Here is an 18079-nt window from a genome sequence, read left to right on the forward strand (position 1 = left end):
ATTATATATAATATTCAAATTTTGTTTTGTTTCCAACAATATATCTAAATAGAATATTTTATGAAAGCGCAATGTCAGTCCACTTTTGAAATATTTTAATAATTCAGAGACAGATATAACGCAATATTCAACGCACTCAAACTTAATATGCGATTTTTCAAATTATATTTCTAAAATAAATAAATTACGTTAAGAAAATGTTATAATATTTTTAAAAATTTAATTTACATTTTTCTTTGTTACACCTTTTGAACAATTCTCGCAGTGAAACGTGTATTTGTTAATGTAAATAAGTTTATCTGTGTTACCAAAATTTGCAATTCAGATTGCTTTTACCGTCATTTCAACGTTTGAATGTTTTGTATTCACCATTTACTGGGTTGGATAAAATATTACATGTACTTAGGATTAACAGCACTTGTGACTATTTTATGTTGTTTTAAGAGACTACAGTTTTCCCAATTATATTATAAGCACGTTAAATAATAAAAGGAGCGGATGTGCATTTTAGCTCTTATCGTAGGTTTACGAGGTGGAGAGTTTCGTGACTGAAACAGGTGGCACACCTGAACCGAGACCATTTTTCGAGGATCCAGAAAGCAACATTACTGTACAACTTGGCGCCCAAGTCTACATGCACTGCAGAGTACAAAATCTACAAAATACTCTTAAGGTAAGTTATATACGCTTCCCCATTTTCAAGAATATTCAACATAACATACGAAGCAATGTCTCAGGTCTGTGCGACTTATACAGCTTTTATGTAAACATACTGATGTAAAAACGTTCTTTCATTAATATTTTATGAATTCTCTTTCATATAAATCTCTTCACTCCTTTACAATTTTGACTTTTCGGTGTCACTTTGTACAGAAAAAATGAATTTGTTAAATTATATAAAAATTTGACTAAATACGGATCTGGATAATCTGGAAATAATTGTTGGTTATCAAATAATTATGTAGGACGCTCAAGACGGTTGCCAGAATGTAAAAATTTTTGCAATACTCATACCTGAGTATATTACATAGTTATTTTAATAGTTTAACAAAGTGATTTTTAAGTTTGCATCTAATTAAATTTTTAGATATTTTAGCAAAATCGTTCTTTGTGTCAGTATAATCCGATTTTTCTTTTCTAACGCTTTTTCAATGATTCTTTGTTGCTTATAACTTTTTTTAATAATAAATATACACGTTATGTATAATATATATTACATGTACATTACACATATATATATAATATACTCGTATATGTGTGTATATATATATATATTATATATATATATATATATATATATATATAACATATATTATGTTCCTAAATGTTTGGAATTTTGATTGATAATAAATTTTGACAATATGTTTATTTTTAATAAAATTATAAGCAATCTAATTATTTTAATTAAGTATAGCCACATACCTAAGTGTGTTGCTCTTGTAGTGTGGCACCAAAAAAGTAATTGCTACAAAAATGCGAAAGAGCACTGTTTTACTATTAAAATATTTTACTCCATATAAGTCTCATATAAGAATATATAGTATAATAAACACAACATTTTCTCAATGTATGCAATATTACGCGTTATCTTCTAAAAGCTAAGCACTCCACACTGTTTTATGTAGAGACTTTGTTGATTTTCCCGTCCCTTTTCCCATGTGCAGCTACTGTGCAGCACTTAGTTCACCTAATTCTCCCAAAGGAAATTCCGCGGATGACGGCAGGATATTTTCCTTCTAATTTTGTGGCTACGCTACTCTATTACTATGACGCAAATGATAGTTATGATGCACGAATTTCTGCGCCTCTTACATATCTCGTATGTTTATTCAATGTAAAATTGTTTGTTTATCAAACATATGAAAATCAAAAATATAAATCATATGAAAATATAAAATATATTCTGTAATATACAATTTATATTCCTATGTCGTAATTATTTATAGAATATGGGTTTTACAATTTACAGAAGCACATGTGATTATTGGAATATAATTATAAGCAGCATTTTGTGTGATTTTCTCTGGCTTTTAGAAATATTATCATTAGTAAAAACTGTAACAATTTAACAATGTTATCAGATAGATTCTCAGTATATATACCTTCACTATAATAATTATTAAAATAATTTTCAAGTTTTTGCTTAAAGTTTCCGCGGTTCTCTAATTTTGGAAGACTAATACACTATAATGTATTGTTTCTTCGCGTGGCATTGTTTCTGATCGGAGTACACTCATCGCGCTTAAAGGATCTAATCGTTAACGTTGATACAATGAAAGCATTCAGCAGAAACTGAGTAGTTGTGAGCCTTTGGAGTAGTTTCGAACTTGATATTGCTGAAGCTCTTAAGACAAGCAATGCTTTGTTGCCAGTAAATACCGATATTGACAGTATGACGATTTTATTGTGGTTTTGCAAGAAGGGAAAGATTTATTTGCATACAATAACGTTATTAGTTCGATTGAATTTTCTTCTTTTTAATTGTTAGGATTATTATGCTTTCCTGTGTAGAAATTTTTGCTTTTTCGAAATCAAATAATTTAATATTTTAATAATCCATTAATGACGAAAACATTTATCGTGTGTTCATTTATTTGAGTTACAAACTTACGTTTATGAGGGAAATGTATGTTTGTCGATATCGGTTGCCATAAAAAATAGGAAGAAAAAAAGAAACCAGCGTTTCATTTGCACCGTTGCATTTGCGATGTATCGCGATCAATAAATCGTTGGTGAACTTCCCAATCTCTCGAGCAAAGCTCGAGTCGCATAGGAAGCATTTACAAACAGTGTACCAGAACATGTCGCTCGTTGGTTTGCGAGTACTTGGAATTCAATCTTTCTAAGTGAGAGTGCGATGGGGGTTGAATGGAACACAAGTTGTTTCATATATATGGAATGAGAGTTGTATATGTTTATCTGTATTCTTGTAAACGGGTTTTTGAATTCGATTTAAGAACTGATTTAAGAATCTCTCTGAAATTCTTTTTCAACTTACTGGAGATGTATGTGAAATAAATTATCGTTGATTTTACGCTATCGTTATTATTAAGAAATCACGTGTGTAAAATCATCACATATCACACGTGAATGAAAAATATTAAATTCTTAAGCATTATAATATTATCAATAGACGAGTCGAAGTGTTTTTCTGCATTGAACATTTCAAATATTTGCGAGGACGATCTAACGTGCCTTAAGAGAAATTTATGTTATGAATGACATTTTTAGCATTTCCGTTGTAGTAATTTTCCATGTTAGTAAAGTATTTATTCTGATATTAAATATTATTCTATATATTATTACAATTGTTATGTGTATTTAATATTACTGTCATAAATTATATATAAATTATTATAAATTGTATACACAATATTATTATGTGTGTTTGTACGACGAGTTTAAATATATCTTGTATTTTCTCTCCCTTATTTATATTATTAAATTATTAATAAATATATATATAACTATATAATATTAATAATTATACATACAATATATAGTGGCTATCCAATATATAGAAGCTTTGAAGTTTTTAGTTAATGAATAATTTTATTATATTGTGTGCTCAGATAAAGAATCTACAAATAAAGATCTAGTATGCAAGTATTTTTTAATATATTCTAATATTTATATAAAATATCATGTTCTTAAGTTGATTATAACAAGATTTTTATTAATGTATAATGTAAATTGAAAATAGATTTACAAAAATAATTGTAAAATTATATACTGGAATCTTTTAATAGCTATTGTATATGTGCGTACATCATTAAATGTACCAAATCAGTAAAACCGTTTCGTAATGAGAGCGGAAGATTGTTTAGTTTATTCCAATGTGTTTGAGAAAATTATGAAATAGCAACTTCATTAATAGTAACAAAAGACTTGTTTCTTGCTCACGATCAATAATGTTAATAAAACGGTTGCTTGAACTACTCTCTGTAATGCAGGATCCATGAGTTTGCTATTCCAGCTGTTTATTCCCTCAATCGTCCGATGTCGGACGAGTACGAAGAATGATTGACTTAAACTACTTAAGGACAACCCATGCCCGTAAGCACTCACCCGTTGCTTGATGAAATAATCAATTTATGTAAAGTATCTCAGCGCGCATATTTTAACCATGTTCTGAATACATTTATTTCGAATTATCGCCATCCTACTCTCGTTTTAAAATTTTAAAGTCCTACACACCATCAAGAACAATTCGAATCTAAGAAATTCGTATATAAAATGGAAAGGGAAACTTTTAAGAATTGCTTTATATTCCATAATTTTATGGAAGTTGAATAGAGTAAAAATTTATGTATGATAACATTCTAGGAATAACATTCTAGGAATAACATTCTAGTGAATTAGATCTATATTGTTATATGTATAATAACACATGAAGAAACCAGGAAACAGATGTAGGTGCTCAAAGTTACTGGTGCGATACAAATAGCCATGGTTCTTATAAGTAGGACTTTCGTATTCTGAATTGTCTCGAAATCGTTACGAACTTCTTCCTATTTTCGCGACTTTCCGCGTATATTACGTTCGCATAAAACGAACTTTTAACGGTGTTCCTCGTCTTGCGCTACACTCAAGTTTATACCTGTGCCTGTGTAATTAGTTTGACGAAGACTCGTTACTACATTAATTATAAGTGAACCAAGACTCTCTCTATGATGATACGACGGTAATATCTTTCGTTCCGTTGCTTAAAGCAGATAGGGATTGTACGTCGACGAAGGAAACATTTATACGATAATGCAGTTGATGATTAATTGGAATCAAAAATTTCAAAATATTAAAATATCAAAATTACAAAATTTTGGGTTTATAAGCGATCAATTCTGTAATATTAATTGATTATTATGGAATATGATTTACTTATAGAAAAAAGCAAAATGCAAAATATAAAATCAATAAAAACTCTCTTTTGAAAAATAAAAATTGATAACAGACGATACATTGGCGTGTAAATATAGCTAAACGTGCAAATTGAATTTTATATTTGTTAACTGTTCAAAATAAATATAAGAGTCATTTCAATTATTTAATTAAATTTTCTTTAGTTTACAAATTAAGAGCTCTGACTCTCGAGTTTCGTTTGTTTTAGTCTTTCCTTCTTCTTATGTTACTCGACAGAAGCTACACGAAATTGCTATGTAAATCGAATAGATGTTGAATAAATGCTTCTCGATTGCTTGACCGCACTGATTCGTTGTGTGCATCAATTCTAAAGGGAATCGCATGTTGGAATGTCTTTCTATTCGTAGTAGTACGGTACTATAATGCATAGTGGTATCTTTCTTGAATTTAGTCGACAGTAGAATTCTAGAAAATAATTTATGTAAAATAAATGTTTCCTGAATAATTTCAAACAAATTAAAATCCAAAATTTTTGCATCCATCAACGTTTACATTTATATTTTTTTAAATATTTATATTTAATTAATATACACGTACGTTTTAAGACATATTAAAATGTATTATTTTATGTATTATTTTACAAAACAATGGCGAACTACTAAAATTAAAATCTGCCAACGAAATTGTGCCTGAGAGCAAATTATATATGTTACACATTCTGTATTTGCTCTACGAAAATTAATTAAAATAAACATAATTAACAGTTAATATGTAACAATAATTAACGAACAAAATTACATTTTTGGTATTTCAATTAAACTGCACAATCAAATTTTACCATCAGACGGACAATGTTTATGATCTTTCTTTATTATTAAAATTTGAATTGTTACGGATATTTAATTTATTCAAATATGTATTTAATCCTGACGATTATTCGTTATTTTTTTCATATTTTCTATATTGAAAATATTCTGTTATTGACATAATTTACTTTGTAGAGGGAAATGAATTAAGCGTAAGCATTACAAGCGTGTGCACCCTTCTACCACAATCTACCACCTACATCCACGCGAATCCTGAGCTATGGCTTTCTAGCACATATCTGCATATCCCGATACGCGTGCTTAGAATGTATATCTTCGCATTGTAATTGCGATAGCTAATTATACTGTTAGTCTATTACAATGTAAAGTAATTCTGCAGGTGAAGAATTCCCCGGTGAAGTTTTTCGATATTCTCTTCTTCAACATTTTAAATATTTTATTCCAGAATTATTAAGAAAATGTATTTTTTAACATATTTATATTTGACTAAAATTTGCGAATACAGAAATTATTATATATCTCGTATATTTCATATCATCATTTTAATAATAAGAAAGATTGTTTTATCATTAAAATGTAATGAAAAATCTTTATGAGAATTATTTCGTTAATTTACTGTTATTATTACTACGCAACGTCAACAATTTATATTTTTCTCATTATGTACTTTCTGTCAATTTCTCTCGGAAAGTTTTATTTTCGGAAGATTATTATTTCGTTTTGCATCACGCATCCAACTTCTTTTCAATTAATTATTTTCCATCTTCCAGTTCGCGCTTACTTTGTCCATTATCCTATATTTAGCGCAACATCGCTGAATCCTAGCAGCTTCCTCCGTAAACAAAGTTTTGCCGCAGCTCAATAAGTCAATAAGTGGTTCGAAGGCTAATTAAAGTTTTGCAAACGTGACTCACCGTCCCGGCAGTGGACAATAAAGTTATTTCTCTTCGTTATTGTTGAGACATACGCGAGTTGGTATGCTACGTGCTTCAGTGAGACATCATTTTTCAACTTTTCGCACACAGTTGTAGACGACGGAGTTTTGATTGCGGTTCAATCGATGGACCGGCGAATCCAATTTTCTTACCTTTGTGTCCGCGGTCCGAATTCCAGTTAGACTGGCTTTACGGATTTCGACAAGCGTCAGAGATCATGGTTGCCCGAAACGAGATCAGTACTGTTGAAGTTGCTACCACGTAACTCTCAGGAGTTTTGAGGTGATGTAAGAGGCTCTGCACTTAATCGGAGTAAATTTTAAAAGTTTTAGGATTTTAGATCCATTTAGTATTCCATTTAGTATAGGGTCGAATTATTTAGGAGTATGGCATTGTAAAAATGGCGAATTTTTAAATTTATTTATGTTCGAAGATTGTTACTACTTTTCTTCAGATTTGCATTAAAAGAATGTAAAGTAACAGCTGCATTGTTAACTAAAGAAATATTCAATTAAAACGTTTAGAAATTCAATAGCTATCAATATTGAATGCTTTATTTGCTTCGGAGAACACAGTATAAAATATTTTCGAAACAGTTTATTTCGATCATGTGTACCTACATTGTGTCATGTAGATGCAGCTTGTGTTTTCGGTGAGTACATCAGATGGTTTTGTGTTATTAACTTCGATAGGAATATACACACGGACATTTCCACTACATTCCTTGACATACTCCTGTATGTAAAATACGAACACGTAGACAGTGAGGCTGATGGAATATAAAAGAGGAAGTCGGGCGTATAGTTGGTGTATCCGCAGTAAATGTTTGCTTGTAACGTAAATAAACAAACAGTATATTGCCATGTTGTATTGATCGGTAACCGAAACATTGAATGCATAAATCGTTAATTTGGCGAATGTCCACCTACGCCCATGTGCGCGCAAGTACATCCATAAACGCTTTGCGAATAATCCATCAACTATATACGTCAAAGCTAGGTAATATTCCGATACTTTCATTAAGTGCTTTGATAATTTATATCAATATATTATCAGAAGTACTGAAAAGTTCAGCACTAATATTTATTGCATATACGTTTATTATACGTTCTAAAGTACGAGTATAGTTTAGCGTCAAGAACTACCATCGGGAACTTCTGTAAAGTCAACGCGAAGTATTCGAGAGTTTATAAACTAAACAGCATATATTTCGCAAATAGTAATCTTAATTAATTTATGATTAATCTTGACATGAATAGATTGACGGTGCAATTACGGCAAATAATTCAGCGGATAATGACCGATCCAACCGCGGTTTCCGAAATAATACCGCTGTATGCGCTTGTCGCAGCGCAGACGGACTTCATGTGTTGCTTTGACGGTTTGGTTTGTGGCCCAATTTCTACGTGATAAATGCACCGCCACCGATTCCGATTTGCAGTCGTTTTACGGACAACAGAGCATACGATCTTCTGCACGCACGAATGCAAAATTCGAAATTTTAGTTTATCCTTTGTGGTGATTCCGTTCGATGATTCGCGGTCTTTTGCGGCGTTTACATCATACATTTTACACTAATACGTTTATTGAGTGCAAAACGAAAAGGGAAACGATGATTACGTTAATCTTGAAAGCTAGCGAGTGGTATGTGCGTTCGTGTGCCGGTATTAAATTTATACGGAATGAGGTAACGGAAATCTGACAATTTTCAAAATGAAATAACAATGTATGATATAATTTAAATATTAATTTCTTATTGTGTAAAAATAGGAAATAGAATTTCATTTGAGTATATTTTTCTTATGTGCGAGTATATTTGTGTAATGCTGTTCAGCGAACAAAGTAGTTCGGTGAGCGTTAACAGATTATTTAATTAACTCTTGTCTCTTTTAACACAGAAGCTTGCAGTAATATTACTGTATAATATACGTTGCTGCAATATTGTTAAATTTGTGCTGTATGAATTTAATTATTCACTGGATCTAATAATAAGTGTAGAAACCAACTGTATAAAAAAATCATTGAGTATTCATTGAGATGTTTTGTCTGTTAAACGTAGTCATTATTTAATTAAATATATTCAGATATATACTCAAATGGTATTCTATTTTCTATTTTTATATAATAAGAAATTAATATTGAAGTTTTTATTTGGTTATTTTATTTTGAGAATGTCAGACTCCCGTGGCTTACTCTATGTAGAGGAAGATCACCAATACTAACGTATCACTTTGTTTTTGGATAATATTTCTTAAACAAAAGCTAAAAATAAGATTTAAGAAACATAATTACAAATTAGAAAGTGTCTTCTATCATATAATATAGCAGTTTGCAAGGTTGGCAGACGTTACTTTTCCGTTACTTTGCCATTACTTTTTATAATAAACAATTTGATAATGACATTGCAATTTTTAATGACGATAACGCTAACTAACTAAATGCTAAGGTTGTATTAAGGTTGGAAAAGCCGCTTTGAAAAATAACTTATCACTAATACGCGTTTCTTACTAAAATAAGTAATAAGAAACAAATAATGCGTAACGTGTTGCTCATTAGTAACAAATAAAAAGTAACGCGTTACAAATTAGAAGTTATTTTCAGTAAAGAATAACTTTTTCAACCCGAATAAAAATAACGATCAAAAAGTAACGGCCGTTACAACGTTACAAGTTATTGTACTTGCCAACTCTGACAGTTTGTATATTACTTTTTGCAATTTTGTAATAATTAATTTTTTCATAAGATAAACAAAAAATAATGTTTAACAAAATGGGCTCCAAAACTATATACATAGTACAATAATGCTCCATATTTTTGTACTTTTTCATTCACAAAAATTATCCGTACAAAATATTTACAAGCGGATGTACATTCGCTTTCCTAGAATCTTTTCATTTCTATATGAAACGTTTTTCATTCATTTTATATGCATACTTTATCCTGTTCTGTAAAACAAACGCGACAGTTTTTTTTTAGGATTTTTTCCCACAAACGATTACCTTCAACTCTGATAAAACTGTTTGACACTATAACGCAATACTATTAAGTTAGCTTATGGTTCGTCTTACGGACAAGTGCCGGATTACGCTGCACCTCGATGTTATATATTTAAAACTGTATTATAAAATGATAAGAAAAAATAAAATACAAATATTAGGGCAGCCAAATGGAACGTAGCGGATAAAAACTTCAGACATTGAAATCAATTAACATGTTAATAATCATCGTGGTTCTTTTAAATCAGATGACGGATGCCTTTGTTTATAAAGTTCCTTAAGCTAGGATCAAAGTGACCGAACTCGCAAATAGCCTCCTCCACTGTTGCGTCCGATAATTTCCTGTTTTTCAGATTCTTCTTTAGTACGGTTTTATAACTTTTAATGATAATTTGGTATCGTTATGTTGAACAGCTTTTTACTATGTATAATATCTGTGCAATGAAAATATAATGATACCGACTCTATCGGGATTCAGGTCTCCAAAAATGTGGAAATCGCATAGCGACACAGTGGAAAATATTGAAGTATCCGGCCTATAGCCTCGATTTGTAGCGATTTCCACATTTTTTGAGACCTGAAGAAGAATCTAAAAGGCAGAACCATCGGACGCAACAGTGCAGATAGCTATATTTGCCACCTGCACTGCTAAGTGAGTTCAATCCGAGCTTAAGGAATTTTATAAACAGGTCATCTGGTTTTACAATGGAAGAAGTATCTTTAAATTATTTTTAACATTAATTATTAACATATTAGTTGATTTCAATGTTTAAATTTTTCGTCCGCTACGTTTCATTTTACTATCCTATAATAAAACTAATTTAGCAAACTACAAACATGTAAAACGATGCAATGTTGTTAATATTATAGTCACTATTATTTAAACTACGTAATTTGCAAACGAAAATTGCGAGATTTTATTTTCGCATATGTAGAATTCATTTTAGCTGATTTTGTGTAGAAACCAACCACAAATATGCCAATTATGAAATTTAATTTCTTTATTTAATTATCTAAACAGACATTTTTTATCAGTACTAATAAAGCACAGTGGTTTAGAGAAATAATAGAGAGTCTCTTTAGAAGACCTATGTCAGTATCGATTTTCCTCTATAAATAATTTTAGAATATTTTGTACTTCTAGTATTTGAGTAATAGCGTAATTTAACATGTCGGATTTTAAATGATATGTTACAGAAACGTTACATCACATGGAAATCAAGTTAAATGTTGCACAAGCAACATATAGTATATATAGACATAGAGTTACTAAGACATAATTATTCACTGCTGAGTCCTTTATAATAATGACAAATGACTATGCCTTCCGCTCGCACTGTTCTCTGTTTCGAGGACACGCTCCCCAGCTGAAACGACAGCTCCTGGCAACGCGCGATGCCTAATGATTCTTTAACTTCTCCGTTATCAAATTTTCGTACGTCAGATCATAAATATCGGAATAAACTGTTCTAATGTATTATCGGAGAATGGCTTTAACAGTATCGCACCTGATCTCAATTTATTACGATCCTCAATAGGCATAATTTGCATATAATGCACCAAAAATGCAATTAACGCTCATGTTTATTAATTTAAATTAACAAACATGAGTAACATTAATTAAAATTTATAAAGAATCAGTTATATCAGCAGCCTGGTACACTGCACATCCAGAACATGTCACGAATAAATTACAAAGAGCGTAAAATCATTTTTACAAAGATTAAGCTTTTGATATCAAAAATTTTCATACCAAATTTTCATATCAAAGCTATAAAATTGAAGTTTAATATTGCATAGAAAGATATTTTTTCTAAATCAGCTTTTTTTTTTCTTATCTCACAATTAGATAAAATAGAATGGTTTTGTTTTGGTATAATAATATAAATTATGTCCTCGTACAATTAATGGAAGGTTCTCCTTGCTAGGAAATAACCTATATAAGTAACATTATCTTTTTATACACAGATTATTCTGTCTTTATTGGATATTGTAACTAAATGCACCTTAATTAAACTTAGTTTTGCAGTCTCCCAGTTAAATCAAATTATACTTTTAAATCTAAGTTTAAACTAAATTTTTTCCAGCAAAACTAGATCAACTTATAAAGATTTTCAATTTCAACTTTTGATTTCAATTAATGATCATTTTCTTTTTATAGGAGTGTGTTTTCAAATTTTCGAATTAGGTATTATTTTTTATATAATTTATTTTTCATTAAATTTGATAAAATACAATATAAAATTAATAAAATATATAAAATATAGTATAATATAAAACAATTTAATATCATAAAATTATATAAAACAAAATATATATATTAAATTGCTTAAGCATAAAATATTATTTAAAAACATTTGAAATACATAAATAAGACAAAATTTTGTATGCTGTACACTAAAATAAAAAAGTAATTAATTAGAAAATACTTATTTATAATTAAGAAATGAATTAAATTTTGTATAACAAAGTAACAATCCAAAAAAATTATTAATAAATTTCTCGATGAGGCAGTACTTTAACTAATAAAAATTTTGCGAGATTTTCAATGAAATTAAACATACAGAAAGACAGGCAAAATTGATGTTAATCATTGATCAGATAAATCGAGATTTAAAATTAAAATTGAAAAGTGCAGCAAACAAATTAATGGATCGATAATATTGGTATTATTTAATTTCAACATGCGTAATTTTTATAACGCGAGTCATTCGTAATTAATTATTCTACGTGATAATAAATACGACGAATATTGTACAGTTTTTTAATTACATGATTTTGATATTCAAATGATTAATCAAATACATAAGATACTAATGTCGAATTATTATGCAAAATTGTATGAATTTTAAAAGTCACAAAAGATAGCCACGTTCTTATCAAGTTCAATAGAAGATAATGATTTGAAAATCATAGGTCCGTCTGCCGAATGGTTAATAGTCGATATAGAGAAAACGATCTTTAAAATGAAGAACAAGTTCAATCTATTTTGCTTCTGTCGAACCTCATAGGTTCAATCCATGAAGGAAAATTAAACGAACCGAATTACAGGGAGCTCCGCTACAAAAATAAACGAATTTCAAATTTTCTAGATTGTTCCTGATAGTAATAATTTTGGCAATAATTACTATTTTTCAAGCTTTTATCCAATAAATATCGATGTAGTTTGTGAATACGTTTTTACAAAAAAAAAAAACCTATTATTAAGAAATATATTTTTGGACTGAAAAAATATACGGAATAGTTTTTACGCTACGAGTAGATATATCTAACTTGGGAATAGTCATATTTTTGAGATATTTTTATATCCTAGTGGCAAAAAAATGTAAATTGTTATAAAATACTGTTTTGTTTAATATATTTATTCAGAAATAGACAAATAAATGTTTGTTGTAAGATCTTTTATAAAAATCGTCCGTTAATGACCTCGTGAATGTACTCCTTTTTGAACGCACGAGATACTGTCTATATATTGCTCTTTGTTTAATGTACGCTCATTCAATTGTATATTGCGTACGTGCTGCGGATGACCTGCGCAATTCCCGAAAATTATACATTTATGCATTGTTCATTTTGCGATTGATGAGTTCGCTACCAAATTTCGATTGTTATCTCATTCTCCTGTATTTTTGGTTTTGCGTGCCTACAGCTGATCAATCCTATATGTTCTCGATTCTCGGCATTAATCAAAATCGAACCGAATACCAACATCAAATTGTCAAATAGCTGTGCACCTTTACTAGTGAATGTTTCACACGTGAAGTGCGCAACATTCTCGTGCGAGACTATCTAATGATCTTCGTAGACCGTCATTCGCGGCGAGATTTTCGATTCGCTCGCACGTTAAAGATTTTCGTCTTCGCGTGCATTCAACTACCTAATTCCAAAACTGATAATATTCAAGGACCATACTGTTTGCCTCAAACAATTAATCAATTTGAATAAACAGCATAACAAATAATTTCAAAATTATATCGAAAATCATCCTATCTTAGTGTGCAAACTTTTCTTAGAAAATTCACATATCAAGACGAACATTTTTCACTCAAGTGAAAATTACTTTCTTACAAGATTATACCAGCATAACACAAACAATATTTTTCTTTTATTAATTATTCTTTTTCTTTTATTAATTATTTTTTACGAATAACTATTCATTAAGATGCTAATAACATCAAATTGATGATTTAATTTAATTTTGGGACATTATTATTTTAGTTTGATTGTGTGTGTGTGTGTGTGTGTTACAAGTAATGAAAATAATCGACAGTTATATGTTCGAGTTAAAATTTAAATATTTACATATAGATGTATTATTCCAACATCTAACTTTGAATGTAATTGGCGCTTCTTTCTTAATTGATATATTCACATAAGTGACCTTGTTCTAATCTTAATATTATTCTTTACAAAGTTTTCAATATGCATTTCCATCGAAAACTCGCAATAAAAAATCATTATTAATTAAAATCTTTATTTTTTTAAATATTGTCATTAAGCTTAACGTGCTTATTTCGTTTAATATTTGTTTAATTTCTATATTTTTTTTTCAGAAAATTATATACTAAATTTATATCCATGTTTATAAATACTAATAAATCAAAAAACAATAAATAATGTTATTAATAATAGTAATTTTAATTAAAACGTCTCAGATAATCATTAAAAAAAAATCAGATGACTACTCTCAGGTTAAGAGATATTATTTATGCATCGGGCCGGCACCTTGTAAAGAAATACACATGAGTAAAAAATGTCATATTCGTCTTAGTGCGAACCTTGGAAGATTGGCACACCAAGATGGTTTTCGATATAATGACTCCGAATATAATGAAATATATATACGCATTAGTTATAATATATAGTTTACTATGTACATCTATTTCTCTAATCGTCCGTCCGAAACAAGTCAAACAGAAAATTAAAAAGGATTTTTTATTTGTTTATAATATTTAAATAATTGCTTAGATATACAATTATCTTAATGTTAGAAATAACATTCAGCCACTCAATACAGCCTACTGATATTGAGATATTCATTCAATTTGTTTTAAATATTTTATATATCTCCATTTATTTAATTCATGTAGTTATTCATAAAAATATAAATACTTTTTATATAAAAATCTAAGCCATCTTTATTTTACAATTAAATAAAATACAAAAAAGTCTATCAAATAAGACGTCAGACTGAGCAACATTATACTACTATACGTAATTCTAAAATAAAATATTAAAAATATCTTCGGATATAAATTTTTAATGCCTAGAATAGTTTCTTAAAGAAATATAAGATTAAAAAATAAAATGTATCCATCTGTATTTTTGTTTAATTATTTGAATTCACCAATTTCATAAATTTTCTTTGTTAACAATTATTATATCCATGTTTATTTTACGATCATTATATTATCAAGATTTTAATATTGATACTAAAGAAGAAGAGAATTTTCTCTCAGAACATACTTCTGAATTGATTCCATGAATTGATTGACAGAGAATCTATGGTTATCGTTGTTAACTCATTACCAGAATGAAACTGCTTCCGGAACCACTAAGAAATCCGAGCCTTATTCTAGTCACGCAATGAAAACTTCCAGTTTTCAACATTAAACTAAATATCGGATAGGTCCCACGGAATCTAACAAAAATAACTCTTCACGATAAAGATTATCTCAATTTCCAACCAGTACGAACCACGCATTCGCTAGCGTCCAGCACACGATAAGATTCTTCTCGATAAGACTTTATCGAGGCAACGATCACATTTTAAAATATGAAAATAAAATGGTATTCTCAATGATTTTTATGAGATACTTATTGTAATGTAACCCAGAATTCTTTATAGCAAAAATTTATTAATTACATGAAATTCACAAATATCTTTAATAAAAAAATAGAATAAAATGTCTTATTCCACAAATTTTGTCTGATCTGCAATAATTTAAAATCTTGCATTAATTTTATCAAATGTCCTAATTTGTTAAAATCAAAAATCGTAGATATCAAATCTTAAAAAAAAAAACCTATTTAATCGTTGGCTTAATAACAACTTTTTATTTTTTTACATTCCTATTCGTCCAAATTTGTTAATAATTTTTTAATATTAACGATAAAAGCTACTAAAACCTTTTAATAATTTTTAAATACGAATATTCACCAAACGCATGAATTTGGAATATGTGCTCTAATTTCATATTATCGAACGCGTTCCGTTATAAATAATTACATAATTACATAATTAATAGTTAATCTTACATAATTTCAACGTATATTACGAAATTAGTATTATATAATAAAATATAATTACATTTTTATTTATATTTAATTTTATAGAAATAATACATATTTAATTTTAAGTGTGAAATTTTACATTACCTCTAGTTCTTTTGCCGTAAATTTTCGTTTTTAAAATAAATGTAATATCAGCTGTTATTATTTCGGTTTATCCTTTTTATTTAACCTTTTTTAATACTTTTTTTAACTCATTTATTCTTATAATTAATTTTCGTATTATAATTCTCTGTAATCTTACCAACCGTATACTTACCTATTTATATTCCTGTCTAACAATGTTTCTACCTCTTCGTATGTCTATCTAAGGCAACTATATACCGTTTCGGTCGTAATGTGATTACGAGCTCTACACGTGGCTTAAATTCTTTAACAAGACTTTTTACGATCATCCGAAAACGGGAAAGTATGAGCAATTTAGGATTTAAATTGTAAGCACATAGGATTTTCTTTAAGAAAAGACCCAGAGTGAACCCAAAACTAAAAAATCTATTTTATAATCCTTTTTTTCAAATGAATCGAAACTTAAACCAAAACCAAATTTTGTAAAGTTTATAATACCGAAATTATAATCAAATCAATAAAATTATCTTCAGTTTACGGTTTTTTCTCGGTTCTTTCTTCGATTCTTAATCTGTATACGGATCTGTTCTTTATAACTGAACTGATTGTATTAGTTCGGAATTCAACTTTCTCTCTTCACATTGGAAGAAAAAAGATAAACTTTGAACTAGTGCAGTCAGTAATGTGTAGATACGTGAGAAACTTATTGAACGAACGCTCTCTCTCTTTCTCTCTCTCTCTCTCTCTCTCTCTCTCTCTCTCTTTCTTTTTCTCTTTCTCTCATCGCTCGATCATATTATCGTCACAATTGTAATTTAAAACCGTGCACATGTATAAAGTACACATATAAAACATTGTATTAAATAATACATTTTTTATTTTATATATTTAATATATATTTAATATATTAAGTAAATATTTAATATACACTTAATATATTTAATATATTCTTTATTTCTCTCTTTCCACATTCACATATACACAATTTAACAGAATAAATATAGAATAAAAGTTATTTTAAACCCGCGTGAGTTAATATCACCCAAGTGATTATAACCGACACAAATTCGTTAAAAATCACAATTTTTACAATTTCAGTTTTCTTCATTAATCAAGATCAAAAATTGAAATTGCAATATTTATTTGATATTTTTTTAAATCATAACCGGAACCAAACTGAAAAAATCTGTTGGGTTTCTGTTTTAAGATGTTAATCGTGAACAATAGGGATTTTGATTAGCAAACGAGCGATTTTAATTTGATCCTTCCGTCTGCATTCAAAACAATAGCCAGACGACATTGTGAATCCATCTTTATAAATTTATATCATGTATCTTTTATATGTTACTTATGCAGGATGGGCCAAAGAAAATTCTCTACAGTATTGGCGGTTAATCGCAGATTGTATTCGTAGGATTGGGCACACATTTTTGTGTAGCCTCAGTGAACGCATTCAACAGAATCAACAGTTGAATGAGCGCTCGCTGTTATTGGTGTATTCTTTTAGATCATCCATTCAGAATTTTAGATCTAGAAAAATATATCAATAGCAGCGAGTGCTCATTCAACTATTGAGTCTGTGAGAACGCAGCCATTGATGCCATTTAGTAAATATAAAGCGTTGGAATAATTACAACAACGTGTATTTGAAATCGTATTATAAAAGTGATGACTACATCTGAGCTGCTCGTAGAGTTTTGCCTCCGCTTTCATTTTCGTCGTCATAATCCTGTGCCGTCTGCTAATGCGATTTATCGTCTTCTCTTGTGTTAAGCCTGTTTCTTCAAAATTGCAAACCTAGGCTTGAATTGCATGAGTTGATAGAACAGGTTTCGTGATGACGAAAATGAAAGTGAACAGGGCGCAGTCACTATTCTTATAATATGATTTACAGCAAATGCAGTTTTTCACCATTCTATGCTTCATATTTACTGAATGGCATCAACGAAGTTGCAATAATGTCTATCCAATTCTAATATTTTTCATCCGCGACTCGTATTGAGAAACTTACTAAGGTGATTTATAAATGGCAGCTTATGCTCTATTTTATTTTTGATGTAATTAACATTAATTGAATAAAGCTTCTAAGCTATTATTTTAATCT

General features: G+C 29.1%; 1 protein-coding gene across 1 annotated transcript in view; it reads left to right on the forward strand.

Moving 5' to 3' along the window:
• LOC108751810 (immunoglobulin superfamily member 10) overlaps positions 1–18079 on the forward strand; it is a 184364-nt gene that overhangs the window by 43990 nt on the left and 122295 nt on the right. The window contains exon 4 of the mRNA XM_018492226.1: positions 524–673. Coding sequence (XP_018347728.1) covers positions 524–673 — 150 coding nt within the window. The remainder of the gene's footprint in view (positions 1–523; positions 674–18079) is intronic.

This window comes from Trachymyrmex septentrionalis, unplaced genomic scaffold, assembly GCF_001594115.1.
Source record: "Trachymyrmex septentrionalis isolate Tsep2-gDNA-1 unplaced genomic scaffold, Tsep1.0 scaffold52, whole genome shotgun sequence".
Lineage (NCBI taxonomy): Eukaryota > Metazoa > Arthropoda > Insecta > Hymenoptera > Formicidae > Trachymyrmex > Trachymyrmex septentrionalis.